The following is a 17,863-nucleotide window of genomic DNA, read 5'->3' as shown; positions in this document are numbered from 1 at the left end:
TTAAATATGCTATAGTGCAATACATCATGGGTATATAGTGTACAACAATCCCCACATTTTGACCAAAATGATAAATTATATTAAGTGGTGACTCTTTTGCAGCAGTTTTTATACCCATTCTAGTTCTGTTTACATCCACATTAAAATGCAGCTTCAAAACAAGGCAGAAGAGAAAGTGTCAGATAAACGTTTTTGATGTAAGACACTTCACCAGTACACCTCTCCACATTTTTTTAAAACTTATACTTTGTTGCCCCTAATGTCCGTTATAAAAAAAACACAATAATCTGTTCTGCAGGATTCTGAAAAGAACAATTTCACTCATTATAAATTTCATAAAATATATTTTCTTTAGTTTACAAAAATCATTTGACATGCAACACAAAAAACTTTTAAAAACAGCATCAAAAGACAGTGAGCACTAATCTTAAGACAATCGTTAAGAATTATATGGCACAAACTGATGCAAATTAAACCTTACAGTCGACCATGTCAGAGGAATGTCTCCATTCACAATCATATGAATCTGATTCTATGATGCACAATTAATAATCTCAAACGTAAAGTGCTATGCAGAAAATAAAATACAAAAAGTCATCTAAATAGCACTTTGCGGCAGCTATATAACCTACTGATGAGAAATGAGTTTCTAGATGCCATTAGAAGTTTTTTAGAGTTTTTTTTTCTTCTTCATAAGGATATTTTTTCAGAATTTATAAATTATTTATGAACAATGTTAATACAGTATGTTCTAGTCTCTGTGAATTCGATAAACATCTCTACACATCTGTACAAATGAAGGATTTTAGAGGTTTAGTTTCCACCAAACACGTTAAGAGGATCATCAAAAATACTGTGACCCGATTCCTCTGCTGAGCTGGGTTCCTGGGTGGGTTTCTTAGACTTCGAAGCTGGGGTTGCTACCGGTTTTGTGATTCCAGATGAGAAAATATCATCTGTGAAAAGCAGACAGAGCAGTGAACATCTATTGGGTCAGAGTGTGTGTGTGTGTGTGTGTGTGTGTGTGTGTGTGTGTGTGTGTGTGTGTATGTGTGTACTGTAGCAGTAACTCACCCATGTCATCATCAAATATCGATTTAGTTTCCGCTTTCTTCTTCACCTTTTTCCCTTTTGGCTTCGTTGTGGGAGTCAAGTCAGCAAAAATGTCAACATCATCATCAAACAGGCTCGCATCCAAAGATGCTTCTTTAGGTTTTTTAAAAGCTTTAGAGGGAGTTTCCTTTTCATCCTGTAAAGACATTTTAAACAGTCAGTGATGGAGTCACAGGCCACAGCCTCAACAACCCTACTTAAAAACGGCTCTTTGGGCTCTGCTCCATCTATAAAGGTTCAGTTCCATAAGGTTCCACTCTGTGTTAAGTAATGGTGTAAAGATGCAACATAACAGTAAAGGGGCGTAACAGTACACACAAGTCACAGTTTGGTCCCCTCCCCACCACTTGTACATAACTATTCAGTATGAGTAGAATCTCTTAAAAATGGCAGAATGTCATTTGAAATACATGCTTATTTGAAACCGTTTCACTGAAAGCTGAACAGTGAGTGGCAGTGACAGAGAACTACTGTTACCATAACTTTCCTCGCAAATCCTCTACAGTTCTTAATACTTTATTTGCCAATGACTTTCAGTTCAAGGTTTCTGGGTGGCACCTGCACTTGTGCAATTTGGTTCCACATTATGTTTGGTATTCTTCATCCACAGCTTACCATGTGCAGTGCATGCACCATACACGACTGTGTCTACTGAACCATGATAGTTCAGTACAAATGTACACTCTGTTATTGCCCCAAATAATGATGCAGCAATCTGAAGAAGGCAATTCTACTGCGCCGATTATAATCAAATTCAATAAAGCACGTTATGTTTTGCCTAAAGAGAACTATTCTTGATCAAAATATAAATAGTCTCTTTAGACATTTGTGTATTGAACATGTTCAAGTAATTCTTCACTGAATACCACTGAATTGTTTTCTAAATACTGTAATCAAGTTAAATAATTTCTAACGTCCGGGATTTACATCCTTTTATAAATCCTAGATCTGCAAGGTTTTAAAAAAAAAGATCTACCTGGAAAATGTCTGCTTTAGTTGAGTCACTCAGTACTTTAGAGTCCTTTCGTTTCTCTGTTCTGAAGAGGTCATCATCATTTTCATCACCAAGGAAAGGCACAGCCTTGGCTTTCTTCACTGGCTTCGGTTTGACTACGGCAAAGAGGTCCTCCGCATGGTCATCGAAGATAGACAGGGTTGGGTCTTTCTTTGAGGATACACTGGCTTCGTTCTTGGAGGCTCCATCAGGAGCTGTCTCAGAGGGCTTTGTTTTGAGCTGAGGGGAGGGTGTGCGCTTAGGGACTGATGTAGAAGCAAAGAGATCCTCTGAGGCAAACAGGTCCTCCTCAGCAGCAGCAGGGGGCATCTTCGGCCTGACAGACTCATCAGAGTGTCTCTTCACAGGCGCCGTGGAAGTGGTGGTTACAGGTAGGGTGAGGGCAGAGGGTCTGGCTGAAATAGGGTTGAACGGGGGCATTGAGGAAGTCATCCCACCTCCGGATGCAGCATGAGGATTAGTGTTCTCTTCCTGGAGGTCCCTGCGTGCTTCTACAGAGTGCTGGGCTGCCAGCTGTCTTGCTGCTCGCGTTTGGGGCCGTCGCCTTGTCGCGCCTTTAGCTCGATCCTAAAAACAAGTAAACAGAGTTCAAGGTCAAGCATTTGCAAAGCAAGACTCTATAGAAAGACGATTTCACACTGGAAACCAGCCTGGAAACCAGCCAACAGCAATGCTGTTGTGCCTCATTGCTGCCCAGACTCGGCTCTCCACCCCACTACCTGCACCAGATCCTCGTGTTGATTCATTCACAGTAGGATGAGTATGTGCAGTGGCTGTGCATACGACTGTTAAGCCTGCATGAATTTTACACCAGTTTCTTACCCTCTCCGTGACCACCTTTCACACTAGCCAAGGATATTCATTATCTCACTCTATCTGGCCAGTTACTCTACTGCTGTTTTGTTATCTGTTGTTCTATCTGGGGTCAAGCAGAGGAGAATTGGTTCTTCTTTTGAGTCTTCGCTCCTTTCAAAAGTTTCTTCCTCTTGATCTGAAGGAGTTTTTCCCTGGCCACTGTCACCAATCGCTTGCTCATGAAAAGTTCAGACCTGGAGCTCTGTAAAACTGCTTTGTGACTTGATCTGTGATATCTGTTGTGAACAGCGCTATATACATACATTTGAATTGAACTGAATTAATTGAAATGTGGGCAATATCTGCTCTTCATACCAAAAAAAATATTTTGTCATGTTAAAAAAAAAAAAGTGAGAAAAGCTATTTCAAAAGAAGGCAAGGTCCCCCAAACAACAAGCAGTCTAATAATTATTATTAAAACAAAAACAAGTGTTGCATTCTTAAGCAACTAAAACAGCCTGAAGACTTCATCAGGCAGGTCTTTGTTTTCCTGTCCAAGCCACAGGGGCACAGCCTAAACTACCTTGTTGGCGTTCTGTAGTGTGGTGACTTGAGCCGGCGTGTCAAAGCTCACTGCTCCCTCACTGCGTGCCAAGGGCTCCGGGGGGCCAGAAAAGCCTGGCAGCGGCCCTGCAGCCCGAGCTGAATGGGAGGGCACCAATCCAGGGATTACACTGACCCCTCCTGGCACACGTGGCCCTGCTCCCGGTAGGAGGCTGGCTGGATTGATTGCCAAGTTAGCCTGAGGGGAGAGAGAGGAGAGTCGAAAGCTCACATATGAAAACCTCACATCGTTAACTGCACACATTGCAACATTAGCTTTAGGCCACATGAAACCACGTCTTATCGGTGTTAGTTCAAAAGATGCCGACATCAAAAACAGGCTGAAGAAACAGGGGAGGCTGAAGCCTGGTTAGAACTATAGTTCTTTAGAGCCGCAATAGCAGAATGTCAAATTTGGTACATGCCATTGAGAGAGAAAGAAGAGAACACATGCATTAGCAACAAGCAACAAATGCATCAGGAAGAAGCCACTTAGCTGAAGAAGCATGCAGTGTTCAGTGCTCATGTTTGCACAGTATAAGAATATTGAGCGGACTATGTCAGATGTAAAGTAAATGTAAGATTTGTTTCTTTTTAATAAAAAAAGGATTCTGCAGCAAAGGCACGCTGGAAAAGCTGAAAGTTCTCTTAGAGCGACAGAAACGAAGAATCATTAATTAAACATTACTTGGAGTTTCCCAATCCTTGAGGAGGTTTCTTTAGATTTTACAGGACTTGCAGGCTTCTGTGCAATTAATGACACTGGTTACATTTCAGTTAAACATCCTGGTATAAATAGTGCTAATTGCTGTACTACTACTTCAACAGCTCTTGCTTTGCACTCCTCATTAGTCCCTATGTTAGGTATTTCTTATACACACAGAGGTTTGAATCACCCCTGAACAACTGCTTAATAATCTTTATTAACAAATTATAGCCTAAAGACTAAAATTATAGCCTAAAGCCCACATGTCAATTCCCCACCCTTAAACACTGGAAGTTACATGCAGTTACTGAATAATTTATAGTACTCACTAATAATGGATCTTAATTAAAATGCAAAAATATGCCCAAGTCAAGTGGTTTCATTCTGCCAATGCAGCTGTTAAAAGGATGATTCAACAACAACAACAACAACAAAAAAATTACATATTGTCGCTGTCACACAAAATGTCTTAACAGAAGGAGGAAAAAAAAACCTTTGCAACTTTTAATGGAAGTCGAGGTAAAAAGATTTTATTCAAAGTCATTTTGGCGCATTGCTATTTGTCCATTTATTGTGAAAATCTGAAGAGAACAACAACAACCAAAAAATGAGTAAGGACTTCGCGTGACAGCGACAAGAAATTAAAAGAAGTAGAAGTAGCTTTTACAAAGATCATACCTCATTCTGGGTTGATTGTGCTGTACCTGAGCCTTTGTCAAGTTCATCTTTTTTAAGTTTACTGGGCTTCTCTGGTACTTTCTAAATGGAGAAATATTGCTATGAGAATTTACACACTCCACATGACCTCTTCTCAAAATTCTTTAATACATCAGTGATACCACCCAAGAGCACACGTTGACATATTTACACTAGACCATATTTACTGTAACTGTTGAATTAAAAATGAAACTGAAGTATCGTACCGGAGGAGCTTTTGGCTTTGCAGAGCTGAACAGGTCATCATCATCATCATCCCCAAATAATGTCGGCACATCAGTCTTCTCTGAGCTAGGTAAGGGTGCCTAAAACCATAACACACCAGTCAGTCATTTTTATACTCCCCCCTCTGAAAAGGCAGCAAAGTCAAGGTTTTGCATTGTATAACATTTGTGTAACACCCGTGTACTATACTCTCTAGTCTAAACTCACCGAAGGTTTTGAAGTGGTAGCAAAAAGGTCTACGTCTGGGTCGTTGTCTCTCTGTTGAGTGTGGCTGAAGAGAAGCTCCTCGTCCTGAAACACACCTGTGCTTTTCACAGGGGCTTTCGGTTCCTGAGACTGAAACACAATCAGAAACATTAAATCACCCTTTCACTTAAACACACACACGTATGCATACACTTTTAGACAACTGACAAAGCCAACCTTTAATGAGCTTTTATCTGTCGGCTTGGACTTGCTTGCTATGGAAAAAGGAGATGCCTCATCAGGTTCCTCCACATAGTCATCAATGTCTTCGTCGTCATCGTCATCAAACAGGCTGAGTGTGGTTTTCTTGGCCTTTTTGTCCTTGCTCTCCATGGGGGGTGGTGTTTCTTTATGCCAGTCAAGATCCTCAAAGTCATCCAAAGGATTTGTGTTCTGTTTCTGGAGTACACACAAAAAATTAACAGTGCAGACATGAACATGCAGTGAACATCTGAGGATGAGGAAGTTTTAACAGCCATATTTTCAATTACAGGCTATGCACTTATTTAATATTCTACAAAAAAAGTTATTCACAACCATTTGAATTCAGAACACAGTAGCTTCTGTCCTTACCTTGATGGTTTCTGCCCCATCTCCAAGCACATTAATACCTCCAAATAGGCTAACGGCTCCAGCTGGCTTCTTCTTACTCATGCTACTCTCTTCAGGAGAAGGTTTGGTCTGCACAGGCTTCTTGTCGGAGAGCTTCTCCTCAGCCATCTTATCCTCCAGTGAAGCAGATGCCACTTTCTCAGTCTCTTCTGGACGAAACAGAGAAGGAGTCTGAGATGTTGCAGCAGGCACCTGAAAAAGAGCCATGTTCATATATCAGAGTGGCTTATGTTTCTTTTTACCTGACCAGCCTAAACCATTTCCTACATGGCGTATATTTGTGCCCAATGACAGTAAGCCACACTGGCCAGTCTGTCTCTCAATTGCTAAAATGACCAAACTGAATGAGTGGTTTGTGATAGGCTTTCTGAAAGCGAACCATACTCCTCATACAGGCCCTTCCTAGCTTATGTTATACTAAAATGGACTGTGGTGGGATTATGCCATTACTGCCTTAAACCTACTGCTTCTTATACCAAACAAACCTGCTTCAAGCTAAATGTACCTGTTCCAAGCCAATTACAGCAAAAAATGACAAATGCAAGAACCACTGTGTGAAACTGATGGACAAGCAATGAGGTTTTATTCAGATAAGCACCTCAAATAAGATTTTTTTTTTTTTTTTTTTTGGAAATCTGATTTGAGCATGACAGTTGACATGAGTTCTGGACGCAACTTAGTTGCACTAGATAGATTTCAAACATTTTTTGCTTAAGAGAGCATGTAAAAAGCATGGAAAGTCTTGAAAAAAAATATTTTTCATCATGTGTGAAACAGATGTGTAGCAGTGTGAACAGCAAAAAACACTGACATTTTCAATTCTGATTTGGGCAACTTGGTACTGAAATGCGTCTGAATAGTCACATTGAAATTCAAGTGACTTTTACATCAAGGAGAAGGCAAAATGGACATGAGGAGAAGGGAAAATTGGATGGCAGCAGTGAGGGAGTAATAGACCTCATCAATATCTGAGGTGATGTTTCTGTTCAAACAAAATTTGAGGACAGATACTATAACCGCTCCGTGTTTGAAGGAATTTCTAAAGAAATGGACGAATGTGGTCACAGGAGGATGTGGCTGCAGTGTCAAAAGAAATGAAAAAGCTTAAAACCTAAGTCTAAAGAAACCAAAGAAGCGTCCATGGCCTAAAAAAAACAACAAAACATTGGATTTGGTGAGAAGGGTAATGTGCTGTTCTGCCACATGTGCTGTAGTTGATAAAGCACTGTAGTGAAATATGGCAGAATTGCTTTGAAAGATAGGTCTAGTAGTTATAATAGCACACACCAACATCTCAGCTCCCAAATGCAACTGGTAAGCTAAGCTGTACCCTGGCTGGAAAACTGAACCCTAACCACTACACAAAATGACTGTAAACAAGATGCAGATGTCAGCAAATGGATGTATGGTTTGGTCACTTGAAATCTCAGTCTTTTATCATTTAGTTTGTTGAATATATATATATATATATATATATATATATATATATATATATATATATATATATATATATATATATAAGCCAAAAAAAATGATTTGCCCTGCATGATAAACAAAGTTTGAGTCATCAAGAACAACTGACAGCCTGGCTTCCAAACAGGTCTGCATGTACAGTCTTATAATACATACTGTTCAATACTCATTTCTAAAATGTGCAGCTTTATTCACATATATGCATTTAGAAATTTTCCTTAAATGTGTCATTTAAAAAGTGATGCCCAAACCTTTGCATAAAATGTTATGTATTCATAATAAGGCATTATAATTATTCTTGTTAGTTTTCATTTAACTTACTTTAGCTTGTGGGGTTGTTTTGTTTTCAGGAGGTTTAAAACCAAAGAGTGACCCTTTGTCTTCATCATCTTCATCCTCAAATAGGAGGGAGACTCTCTGAGGCTTCTTCTGACTGAAAACAAAAATGACAATATGCTGTGTTGGTGCAGGTACTGTAAAGCATTTCGTTTTATTAGTCCAATACCGTGTCCCACACTGACTAAATGTACTAGAACAAAAATGTTTGAAAATAAATAAACATACATCAATAATTAAATAAACAAATAAGCACTATTGTAGTTTAGGACAAAATCATTTTAAACATCTGTAAATGTATAAAGAAAGAACAATTTTAAAGAAACCTTGTCTCCTTTGTAGCTGCAAACAGATCGTCATTGTCGTCTTCATTAAATAAGCTGTCTTTTTGTGGAGCTTTGGCACTGGGGAGTCTGGAAGGGGCACTGGTGCTGGCCTTCATTCCACCACTTTTTACCACTGGCTTCACTGTGCTGGGTGTGGAGCTCATCCACTGGTCCTGATAAAAGTAATGGAAATGATATATAATGTTTACAGGTTAGATCAATTCAAGTCAAATCCCATTACTGCCAATTTATTCTCCACCTACGCAGCAATTCAGGCAAACAGGCATCTTGGTAAGATCTAAAATGAATTCCATTCCAGTTTTAACTACCTAAACAGGATTTCAACACCCTCCCCCCCTCTCGCATACCTCATCATCGCTAAAAAGAGCACTTGACACAGTTTTCTTGGGTTGAAGCGCTGCTGTTTTGACCTGAATTGATTTGGATTTTGGCACAGGGGAAAACAGATCCTGAAAGATACAAAGATTTATAATTTAAAAAATACAATACGGCAAAACTGAAGCCTACAGTCGTCTAGGTAATCTCACCTCCTCCTCGTCATCAAATATAGAGAGCGAAGTCTTGCTTGGTTTGCTAGGGGTAGGGGCTTCAGATTTTGAATGACTTTTTGGCATTGTTGAGAATATCTTAAAGGGAGAAAGAGAAAACTAATTTGTCTTTCTACAAAAGTAATTGTAAAATTGGATGAATCAAAAAATGAAAAGATAAAATATGAGCATACCTGCGAGTCTTCATCATCAGAGAACAGACTTTTACTCTGGACTTTCTCTGCCATTTTAGGAGCAGCTGATGGTTTGACTTCAGGAGGGAGTATGCTCTAAAAACATTAAGCAAAAAACAACATTATAGAAAGAAACAAAAAATAAAGAAAAAATGAAAAAAGAGTGATGCTAAAAGAGAATGGTTTTACCTCCTCAGATTTCTCAGACTCTTCACTTGTTGAAGGCTGACGTTTCTTCAGTCCCTCCACAAGAAGATTCTTTGTGCCAGGCCCAAACATAGAGATGGCACCAGCAGGTAACTGGAAGCAATCACATCGTTTAGTCATGGGCCTTCATTATAATTACCATTCGATGAAGGAAATTCATTGCACAGTCACAGGTTAAATACTTGTGATGAAGACTATGGAAGAAACATGAACATGTAGAGTATGTACAGGGGCAGCCGAGGTCTGCGAGAAAAGTGGGATATTTATTTGGGCAGGAAACATTTATTTTATTCAGAAAGCTGGAATCAAACCTGTGCCCTTTTATTTAGCTCAAAACAAAATTGGTTGTTGACTGCGTAGATTCTAATGATACATGGAATTGAGTTTATAAATAACCCAAAAACATATAAATTGTTTTTTATTTATTTACTCATATACACATAAAATACATATTTTAGTATGTTTACATCAGGTTAGAGACGAAAACTTACCTTCTTCTCTGGTGGTCGCACTACTTCCTCCTCCTCCACAGTTTTCTTACTCTGTTGTGGAGTGGCAGCAGCTTTCGCACTGAAAATGTCACCTTCATCATAATCGCCGTCGTCGCCTTCATCGTCCCCAAACAGGTCCACTGTTTTCTTTGGTTTGGGCTTCTCCTGTCCTGCTAAATAAACCCAGTTTAGTCATTCGCTAAGGTACATGTTGCTACGGTCAACTAAACTGAGACTCAATATAACTGCAATTGGGCTACAGAGCCCCTGCATTCAATGTGATTTCAGACTTAACACGTGTACAGACTTAACATCTCCACACTTACCAGAAGCAGGTTTTTTCAGAGTGTTCCCGCTGAAAAAGTCATCATCGTCTTCATTGTCATCAAAGAGACCACCTCCTAGTGCTGTCTGTTTCAAAGCTGCCTGCACTTTGGGTTTGACTGGACTTCCGTTCTCGTTGCTCTCTGCTGAATCTGAGGCTTTTGGTGAGCCAAATAGAGAGTTTTCTGGCAATAAAACAAAGATGAATGTAATTACATTCTAAAATGAGATGATAAGGTGTTTATAGGCCATTTTAAACTAAAACAGAATTTACCTGGAAAAATGGAAACTGCACCTGTGGGTATTTTCCTAGTTTTTACATTCTCTACAAAAACAAAATGAGGTTACATATTTTAAACATGAATGTACAATATATTCTTTAAACATTTTTCCACAACCAACTGACCCAATAATATTTTACCCAAGGTCAACACAGAAATGAGAGGATCTTTGAAAGACTTTCTGTTGTCAGTGGCACCTACCTGTTTGTGGTGTTTTTTTTCGTTCGTCCTCCATCGGCTCATTTTTAGGGGCTTCAGAAAACAGATCACCCTGCAAAAAGTAAAATAATTTGGATGTAATGCTATAAATACAATTACTTATTATTTACCTAGCAACTAATGAATGTGTGAAACTTTACAAGCACTTACTTCATCATCATCATCAAACAGGCCTTTACCACCACTGAAGAGACCACCTTTTCCTCCAAATGGAGAATACTCATCTTCATCCATTTTCGGAGGCCTGAACATGTCATCGCTATCATCTTCCACTGTCACAAAACGAACGTGAAAACAATTCAATACAGAAGAAGTCACCGTAATATTGACACCATATAACCAATGTTTTTGTGATTAATTCAAGCTGGAATAAATAGTTGGCACACAATTATAAGAAACGGAGATGAAAAGAAAATGAACAAGTCATCCATCAAAAAGGAAGGTGGGAAGATGTCTTGCAGTTTACATAAATAATAAATGATTTGCCTTATCCACAAGTAACAGATGCGTCGTCATCAGAGTTACTCAGTGAAAAAACAACAGAAAGGCAAGCTCTGCTATGAAGGGTGAATGCAGTCACTCATACCCGATGCCTTTGGCGGTTTCTTTCCTTTGTTCTTCTTCTTGCTGACAGATGGGCCTGATGACAATGCTTCAAAGAAAAGAAATATATGCATATGCAAACCAAAAAAAGATGAAAATGTGAAAATTAACCAAATGCTGAGAGAGAATAAACAGTAAGTGAAGGAGTGAACCTACATGTTCGGTCTGGCTCTGGCTTGCTTGTTGTATCGCCTTTGATTCTGGCAGCCAGCTCATCAGCAAAAGATGTGGGACCCACATCATCCTGAAATATATGAAACAAAAAACCTAAAATTATATATATATATATATATATATATATATATATATATATATATATATATATATAGATAGATAGATAGATAGATACTGATACATAATCAGAAACTTGTTAACCTTTGTGGCTTCGTCTTCATCCTTGTCAGACTCTCCAAATATGTCTGAATCTTCATCTTCTTCCTCACTACTGACTACAGATGATTTCTAATGGATGAACAGAAAAGAAGTTATCTGTAGTAAGAGTTACGACTGCCTCTCCTCACACAAGCATAAAACTACACAAATCACTTGCATTCTCACTCAGCTTTGAAAGCAGCACTGAAGCACAGATCTTACCTTCTTTAAGTTTCCCTGGCCTTCTTCTTCCTGGTCAAAGTCCTCATCAGATTGCTGTAGATTTGCAAATCACATTATATAATATCAACCTGATTAATCCTGGCATGATAAGCTGAAAATGAACCTGTTAACGATATTGTTTAAAAAACACTGAGAGCCCGAGTTAGCATATCAGGTTCTACCTCTGCATCTTTTTCCTCATCACTCTCAATAACGCTCTCCCTGTCGCTGTCGATGGACATTTCTGCAAGAGAGAGATAGAGAGAGAGAGCGAGAGAGAGAGATAATATTGCACATGCAGTCAATGATCTTAATTCAATGAGCAGCACTACGACTATATGCACACAAACTGGGAATAAGCTACCATCACTGGAGAGATCCCCAAGACCAACATCATCTTGTTCCATAAAAGCTTGGGATCCAATCAAATATGGCAACGGTCTATCTACATACAGGTCCTGTTAACAAAATAGAACGAGAAATTAGAAGCCTTGCTGAAAGAAAACAGAACGCTACATAACAGTAAAACAATACATCTGCAACGCATGTTCTCTAACTTACCTTGGGTTCCAGGATGGGTTCCACTCTATCAGCTGCCTCCTCATCCTCAGAGTCAGAGTTCCCTGCTTTAATGTCTAGTTGCTCAAAGGCAGACTCCAAAACCTTAAGGCCATAGTTTACTGCTTCCTGGACTTTAGGTATCAGCTCAGCCTCCTTCTGTTCTCGTGTTTTTTCCTTTTAAAGTGTTGTAAAAAAAACAAAGTTAAAAATTCAATTCAGTTTAAAACTACAGTCAGCCTGCTCTCAAACTAACTTTTGTTGGGATAGTCACATTGACATAGTTAGGAAATATTTACAAAAAAATGATGAATAAAATGAATGAAAAAAGTGAATATCTGACAAAACGAAACTGTGTACACAATATTTCAATCTTTTTTGATAAAATGAAAGTGAAAACTTGACAGTGGATTTAAAGAGTCTGATAACTAAATATAGTTACCATACATTCATTATCATTAGCTCAGCACCGTCATACAACAGTAATAACAGTTCTTAACCTTACAAAAAAGCATTTCATCATAAAAGTCTCAATAATATAATATAGGGCTTAAACTATTATTCGAGTACAATTCAATTACAAACAATTCAAAAGGCTTCGTTTAATTAATGTCCCCAACATCCCTCTATTTCAAATGAAGAGACCGGTGTGAGACGAGACGAGTGTGGGACAATTTTGCACTGGGTAAGGCGGAAAATGCAGTGCAGTGTATTCACTGTAAAACGGACCAGGCCAACCATAACAGTACTTCATCAATGCTGCAGTACCTAAACCAAAAGCCTCCTCATGTGAACTGCACTTCTGCAAGTGGACTCTGAGCCTCTACAGCACATGATTTTGAATGCTCACTGCAACACTAACGTAATTTATCCCTCTCCATCTCTCCCTCGCACACGTGCACACACTGATCATCACACTGACATCTCAAAGCAGGTCTTTCCCATACATAAGGTAGTAATAATAAATGCAACAGATGGACCAATTAATTAATTAATTAATTTATTTATTTATTTAATATTATTTTTGTATTTATTAACATCAATGACTACATTCATTAGCATATAGATTTACTTAATAATTGAGATAATTGGGAAATGTACCTTTATATCATACATTACCTTTTATTATTACCTTATATTAAACTAAGGACAAATAGGCTAACCTTTGTTTGTGAAGTTGTATTTCATTAGTTTTGTATTCATGTACATCATAAAAGTTTCACAGAAAGGTTGATTAAATGGACTTAGTTCTGGGTTTTTAGGTTTGATCTAGTAAAAGTGTTAAATAACAGCCAATTACTTACTCACTTGAGATACCTTTCATGTTGCAGAACACACTATTGATAAAGTTGTTTAAAAACACAAAAGTATGATTTATCCGATTACTCGATTAATCTATGAAAGAAATTGGCAGAATACTCGATTTAAAAAATATTCGATAGTTGCTGCCCTAATTTAAACATTGTACCGCAATAAAAAAATCTCACACAAGATTTTAACAGTCTACATGTTTTGTTATTTGCACCACAAATGAGCTTTTCATTTTAAATCTAGAAGTGTATTCTATTCTATTATTATCAGCCAGAAAACATATCTAATTCAAATGCAAGTAAAAATATTCTAGTTTACATAAAGCCTAAAATACATAATCTGCAGCTTTACAACCAATCACTACATGTTAAAGAGCTAAGGATTACTGATCCCATATCAACAACTAAATGAAATTGTTTGCAATGATAACTATTAAAAATAATACTCTGCAAGTGCATACTACTTATACAATTTTTAAAAATGCAGTTTGTGAGAATGTAAATCTTAACACACATGCATTTTATTTACAATTCATCAGAAAAGAACAGACCTGTTCAGGGTGTTTCTCCTGGGCCTCAGTCTTTGGAGCAGGATCTTCAACTTCTTCATCATAAACTCTCTGAGTAATAAAAAAATAAATATTTACTCGATACCAAAATACTATTTTCAGCACTAATTCAAAATGGAACCTGGACACAACAGACATACGTTTTCAATGAACTGTGTATTGGAAAGCATAAGGAAGTCGTTGAAGACTGTGTGCAAGCAGCTGTCAGTTGCTTTAGTGTCCCGAATGAGGCCATCCAACTGCTTTTCAATTTCATGAGTCTTGGACAGCATTCTCTGCGAGAAGTCTTGCAGGTAGAGAAAAAGCTGTTGAGATAAAAAGACGAGACTGTTCAATAAGCCACTATCACAGGTCGTTCTAAAACAAAACACTTTAACCGAGATCATACCCCAGAATCTGCAGCCAAGGACCAGTTAGAGCTGTTTTTTCGCATCTCATCCAGCGTCCAGGGCCTCTCCCACACCTGTTCAGCCTCACCATTGTAATTACTGGGACCGTTCTCCATCGGGGTTGCCATACTGGTTATCTGTCAACAGACCGGCATACGTTAATACGGCTGGACATTTAATGAAATACAATCAATTCATTTGTACATGGCAAATTACAGCCTGACAAAACCATCCAAAGAAGAAGCCTCCAACGAACACAGCACTAAGAGTGCTACTTGCATATACTCCCATCCAAAATCAGGATTATGCAGTTTTCAAAAATGACTTTCACTGTAGATTATCGTTGCTGTTTCAAGAACACCTACAACAAAACTGTACACAAGAAGTAACACACACTTGCTGACACATGACGTGAAGCAAACAGCAGCTGGTGGTTTCAAATTCTGTACAAGAAAGTAAAAACTACAAAAATGTCCATGTCCTGTCCATGTCCAAATGTTTGTAATAGCGCTTTCACCTGCCATTTCTTCCTAAATCCAAACATCCAAAGGTATTTGTAGGGGGTTTGTCAGCCTCTACTCATTACACTACATGCTGGATCATTGGATGGAGATTATGCAAGCTGTGTATGCAACTGACAGCACAACCAGAGGTGGGTTCACATTAAAGTAAGCTAGCTAAATTCAGAGAGCAGATGGGGTGTTTGGACAGTGTGGAACATAAACACAGAACAACACCGTGGATAAACCAACTGATAATGTTCAATCTGGAGAGGAAGGCTGGAGCATGAATGCACCTGTGATCTGTGATCATACAGAATGGGAAACCTGACAAACCCACGGCTCTGAAACGTTAGCTAGCAGGCGTTATTTTTTAACGAGTCTTTTTAAATATCTAGCTAGAGCTAGATGTCAATCTCTGGTTCTTCAGCTGATAACTTCTCCCAAACACGCAGACGTTAAGGCCAGCAGTAGTGAGCATATGTAAACAGAAGTTAGCAAACACTGCTAACAGTAAGCGGCTAAGCTAGCTAGCTAGGTAGGTAGTGCTAGCTCGGGTGGCTATGAAACTTGTTGCCTAGCTAGTGCTAGTGCTAGTGCTAGCTAGCTACGTTAGCCAGCTGAACACTGTTTCACCGTTAAACCTCCACGTCTGAGCCCGAGTTAACGAAATCCGAGATGATATCACACTGTTACTTTGATCGTGTAATAACTAGTGCGGGTTTAATCCTCAACTTTCCATTTCCTTAGCTAGCTAGCTAAGCTAAAGCTTGCCATGATTTCCCACACCAGCTCTCTGTTTTCCTGCAGGAGCTACGCTTGCTTACTAGCTAAATAAAGGCCTCCGGATGAATCCAGTGTCCGGGGTGCAGACGTTTCTTGTGTACCTTGCAGGAGGTTATTTTGCTCAGGTTGCTCTTTTCATAGAAGTCATTAATCCAGCAGGGCTTGGGCTGAAAGGCAGCTTGTGACTAGCGGTCTCCTCATCAGTATTCCGTCTCCTCGGCCGTCCAGTCTGCATGCAATCAGCTGATCCATAGTCACCTGACTGACTGACTGACTGACTGACTGAGAGAGCCTCGATTTCTAGCCTCCCGTATCCGAATCGCCTGGAGCCGCTATTGCACCAGTCCTGAGTCCTAAGGTTCACTGCCTGCACCAATACACACAACTAACCGTGATCATCATTCTGTCTAATGATCAAAGTCAGTGAGCAGTATACCCTGAACTGGAGCCCTAGTTTGGTCATGTTTTTTTTTTTTGGGTTGGATCCTTGAGTGGCAGGTACTGGCTGGCACTACACCTGGCACATCTTAAATGAGCCATCACACCAACCAGCACATTGCATTCAACCATACGTGGCACAACTGGCACGTCCAGCAGCTGGCACACCAACCGGCACATCTGAAAGCAGCTGCCACACCAACCGGCACATGTAAAAGCAGCTGGCACATCATCTGGCACGTCCTAGGGCAGCCGGCACACCTGAAAGCAGCTGCCACACCAATAGGCACATCTTAAAACAACCGGCACATGTAAAGGCAGCAGAAAAACACCACGTGGTTACATCTCAGGGACAAATAAATAACACTATATTAATCTGATTAATGGATCTGGACAGTTCAGGGCAGTATGGGGCCCTTTCTGACACACATAAGAACCGCTGCCCAACACTGCTGATCTTGATGTACATTTTAAAGTGCACTCACCTCACAGTCTCCTAAATCTGAAACACACACTGGTGCAGATCACATAAGGTTGTATACTCCACTGACACACGCGCTCTTTACTGGGTCTAGACGCGTCTTCAGCGCACCCTGATTTTGTTTTCAGTTAAAATTATGTTTAGAAATTCACTGAAAACACACCTGTTTAGGTATTGTGCGTTTATATGGCTAATATGAATAATTAGATTTTTTGTTTGTGTAAAAAAATAAGCCCAAATATTATTAAAATTTTTTATTGTGCATGAACGTCTCTTCAGCGCACCCCTGAGACTGCAACGATAAGACAAACAGCGAGCTGAAATGGGTGATAAGATATTTTTTAGTGCGAGGGAGTTGGTTATAGTTGCTTGTTTGATTTTTTCAAACTCTGGATTACGTGCAACTTTTAAACTCTAAGGAATAAACTCCCAAGGACTGGAATCTGTTTGTTCTTTGAGTAGATACAAGTATCAAACCTACAAACCTTGATGTGCTGGGTGCTGTGCCGGCTTCTGTAAGATGTACCGGTTTGTGTGCCTGCTGCAGTTAGGTGTGCCAGATGATGTGTTGGGTGCTGTGCCGGCTTCTGTAAGATGTACCGGTTTGTGTGCCTGCTGCAATTAGGTGTGCCAGATGATGTGTTGGGTGCTGTGCAAGCTTCTGTAAGATGTATCAGTTTGTGTGCCTGCTGCAGTTAGGTGTGCCTGATGATGTGCTGGGTGCTGTGCCGGCTTCTGTAAGATGTACCGGTTTGTGTGCCTGCTGCAGTTAGGTGTGCCTGATGATGTGCTGGGTGCTGTGCCAGCTTCTGTAAGATGTATCAGTTTGTGTGCCTGCTGCAGTTAGGTGTGCCAGATGATGTGTTGGGTGCTGTGCCAGCTTCTGTAAGATGTACCGGTTTGTGTGCCTGCTGCAGTTAGGTGTGCCAGATGATGTGTTGGGTGCTGTGCTGGCCTCTGTAAGATGTACCGGTTTGTGTGCCTGCTGCAGTTAGGTGTGCCTGATGATGTGCTGGGTGCTGTGCCGGCCTCTGTAAGATGTACCGGTTTGTGTGCCTGCTGCAGCTAGGTGTGCCAGATGATGTGCTGAGTGCTGTGCCAGCTTCTGTAAGATGTATTGGTTTGTGTGCCTGCTACAGTTAGGTGTGCCAGATGATGTGTTGGGTGCTGTGCCGGCTTCTGTAAGATGTACCGGTTTGTGTGC

At 39.7% G+C, this 17,863-nt stretch overlaps 1 protein-coding gene across 5 annotated transcripts; it reads right to left on the bottom strand.

The window, feature by feature from the left end:
• Positions 1 to 331: 331 nt before the first annotated feature.
• Positions 332 to 16,023, bottom strand: washc2c (WASH complex subunit 2C). Of its 5 annotated transcripts, none has more exons than XM_072677880.1 (32): positions 15,782 to 16,023; positions 14,454 to 14,591; positions 14,206 to 14,370; positions 14,048 to 14,116; positions 12,190 to 12,363; positions 11,993 to 12,086; positions 11,811 to 11,872; positions 11,629 to 11,682; positions 11,410 to 11,496; positions 11,191 to 11,278; positions 11,018 to 11,083; positions 10,582 to 10,703; positions 10,414 to 10,483; positions 10,206 to 10,256; positions 9,934 to 10,116; positions 9,608 to 9,780; positions 9,099 to 9,209; positions 8,910 to 9,005; positions 8,716 to 8,814; positions 8,536 to 8,637; positions 8,168 to 8,340; positions 7,827 to 7,938; positions 5,994 to 6,224; positions 5,598 to 5,819; positions 5,382 to 5,510; positions 5,156 to 5,254; positions 4,911 to 4,991; positions 4,215 to 4,271; positions 3,507 to 3,725; positions 2,090 to 2,695; positions 1,075 to 1,249; positions 332 to 956 (listed from the first exon to the last, which is right to left on the bottom strand). In XM_072677880.1, the coding sequence occupies exons 2-32, from the start codon at positions 14,580 to 14,582 to the stop codon at positions 814 to 816; spliced, it is 4,242 nt and encodes a 1,413-aa protein (XP_072533981.1). In that variant the 5' UTR covers positions 14,583 to 14,591; positions 15,782 to 16,023; the 3' UTR covers positions 332 to 813. The 5 variants fall into 5 exon arrangements, with proteins under 5 accessions (XP_072533981.1, XP_072533980.1, XP_072533982.1 ...); XM_072677879.1 differs by having other exon boundaries at positions 15,842 to 16,023; XM_072677881.1 differs by having other exon boundaries at positions 9,608 to 9,777; positions 15,842 to 16,023.
• Between the last annotated feature and the right edge of the window lie 1,840 nt (positions 16,024 to 17,863).

Source organism: Salminus brasiliensis, chromosome 4 (assembly GCF_030463535.1).
Source record: "Salminus brasiliensis chromosome 4, fSalBra1.hap2, whole genome shotgun sequence".
In the NCBI taxonomy this organism is placed as follows: domain Eukaryota; kingdom Metazoa; phylum Chordata; class Actinopteri; order Characiformes; family Bryconidae; genus Salminus; species Salminus brasiliensis.
This window is presented reverse-complemented; position numbering and strand designations above follow the sequence as displayed.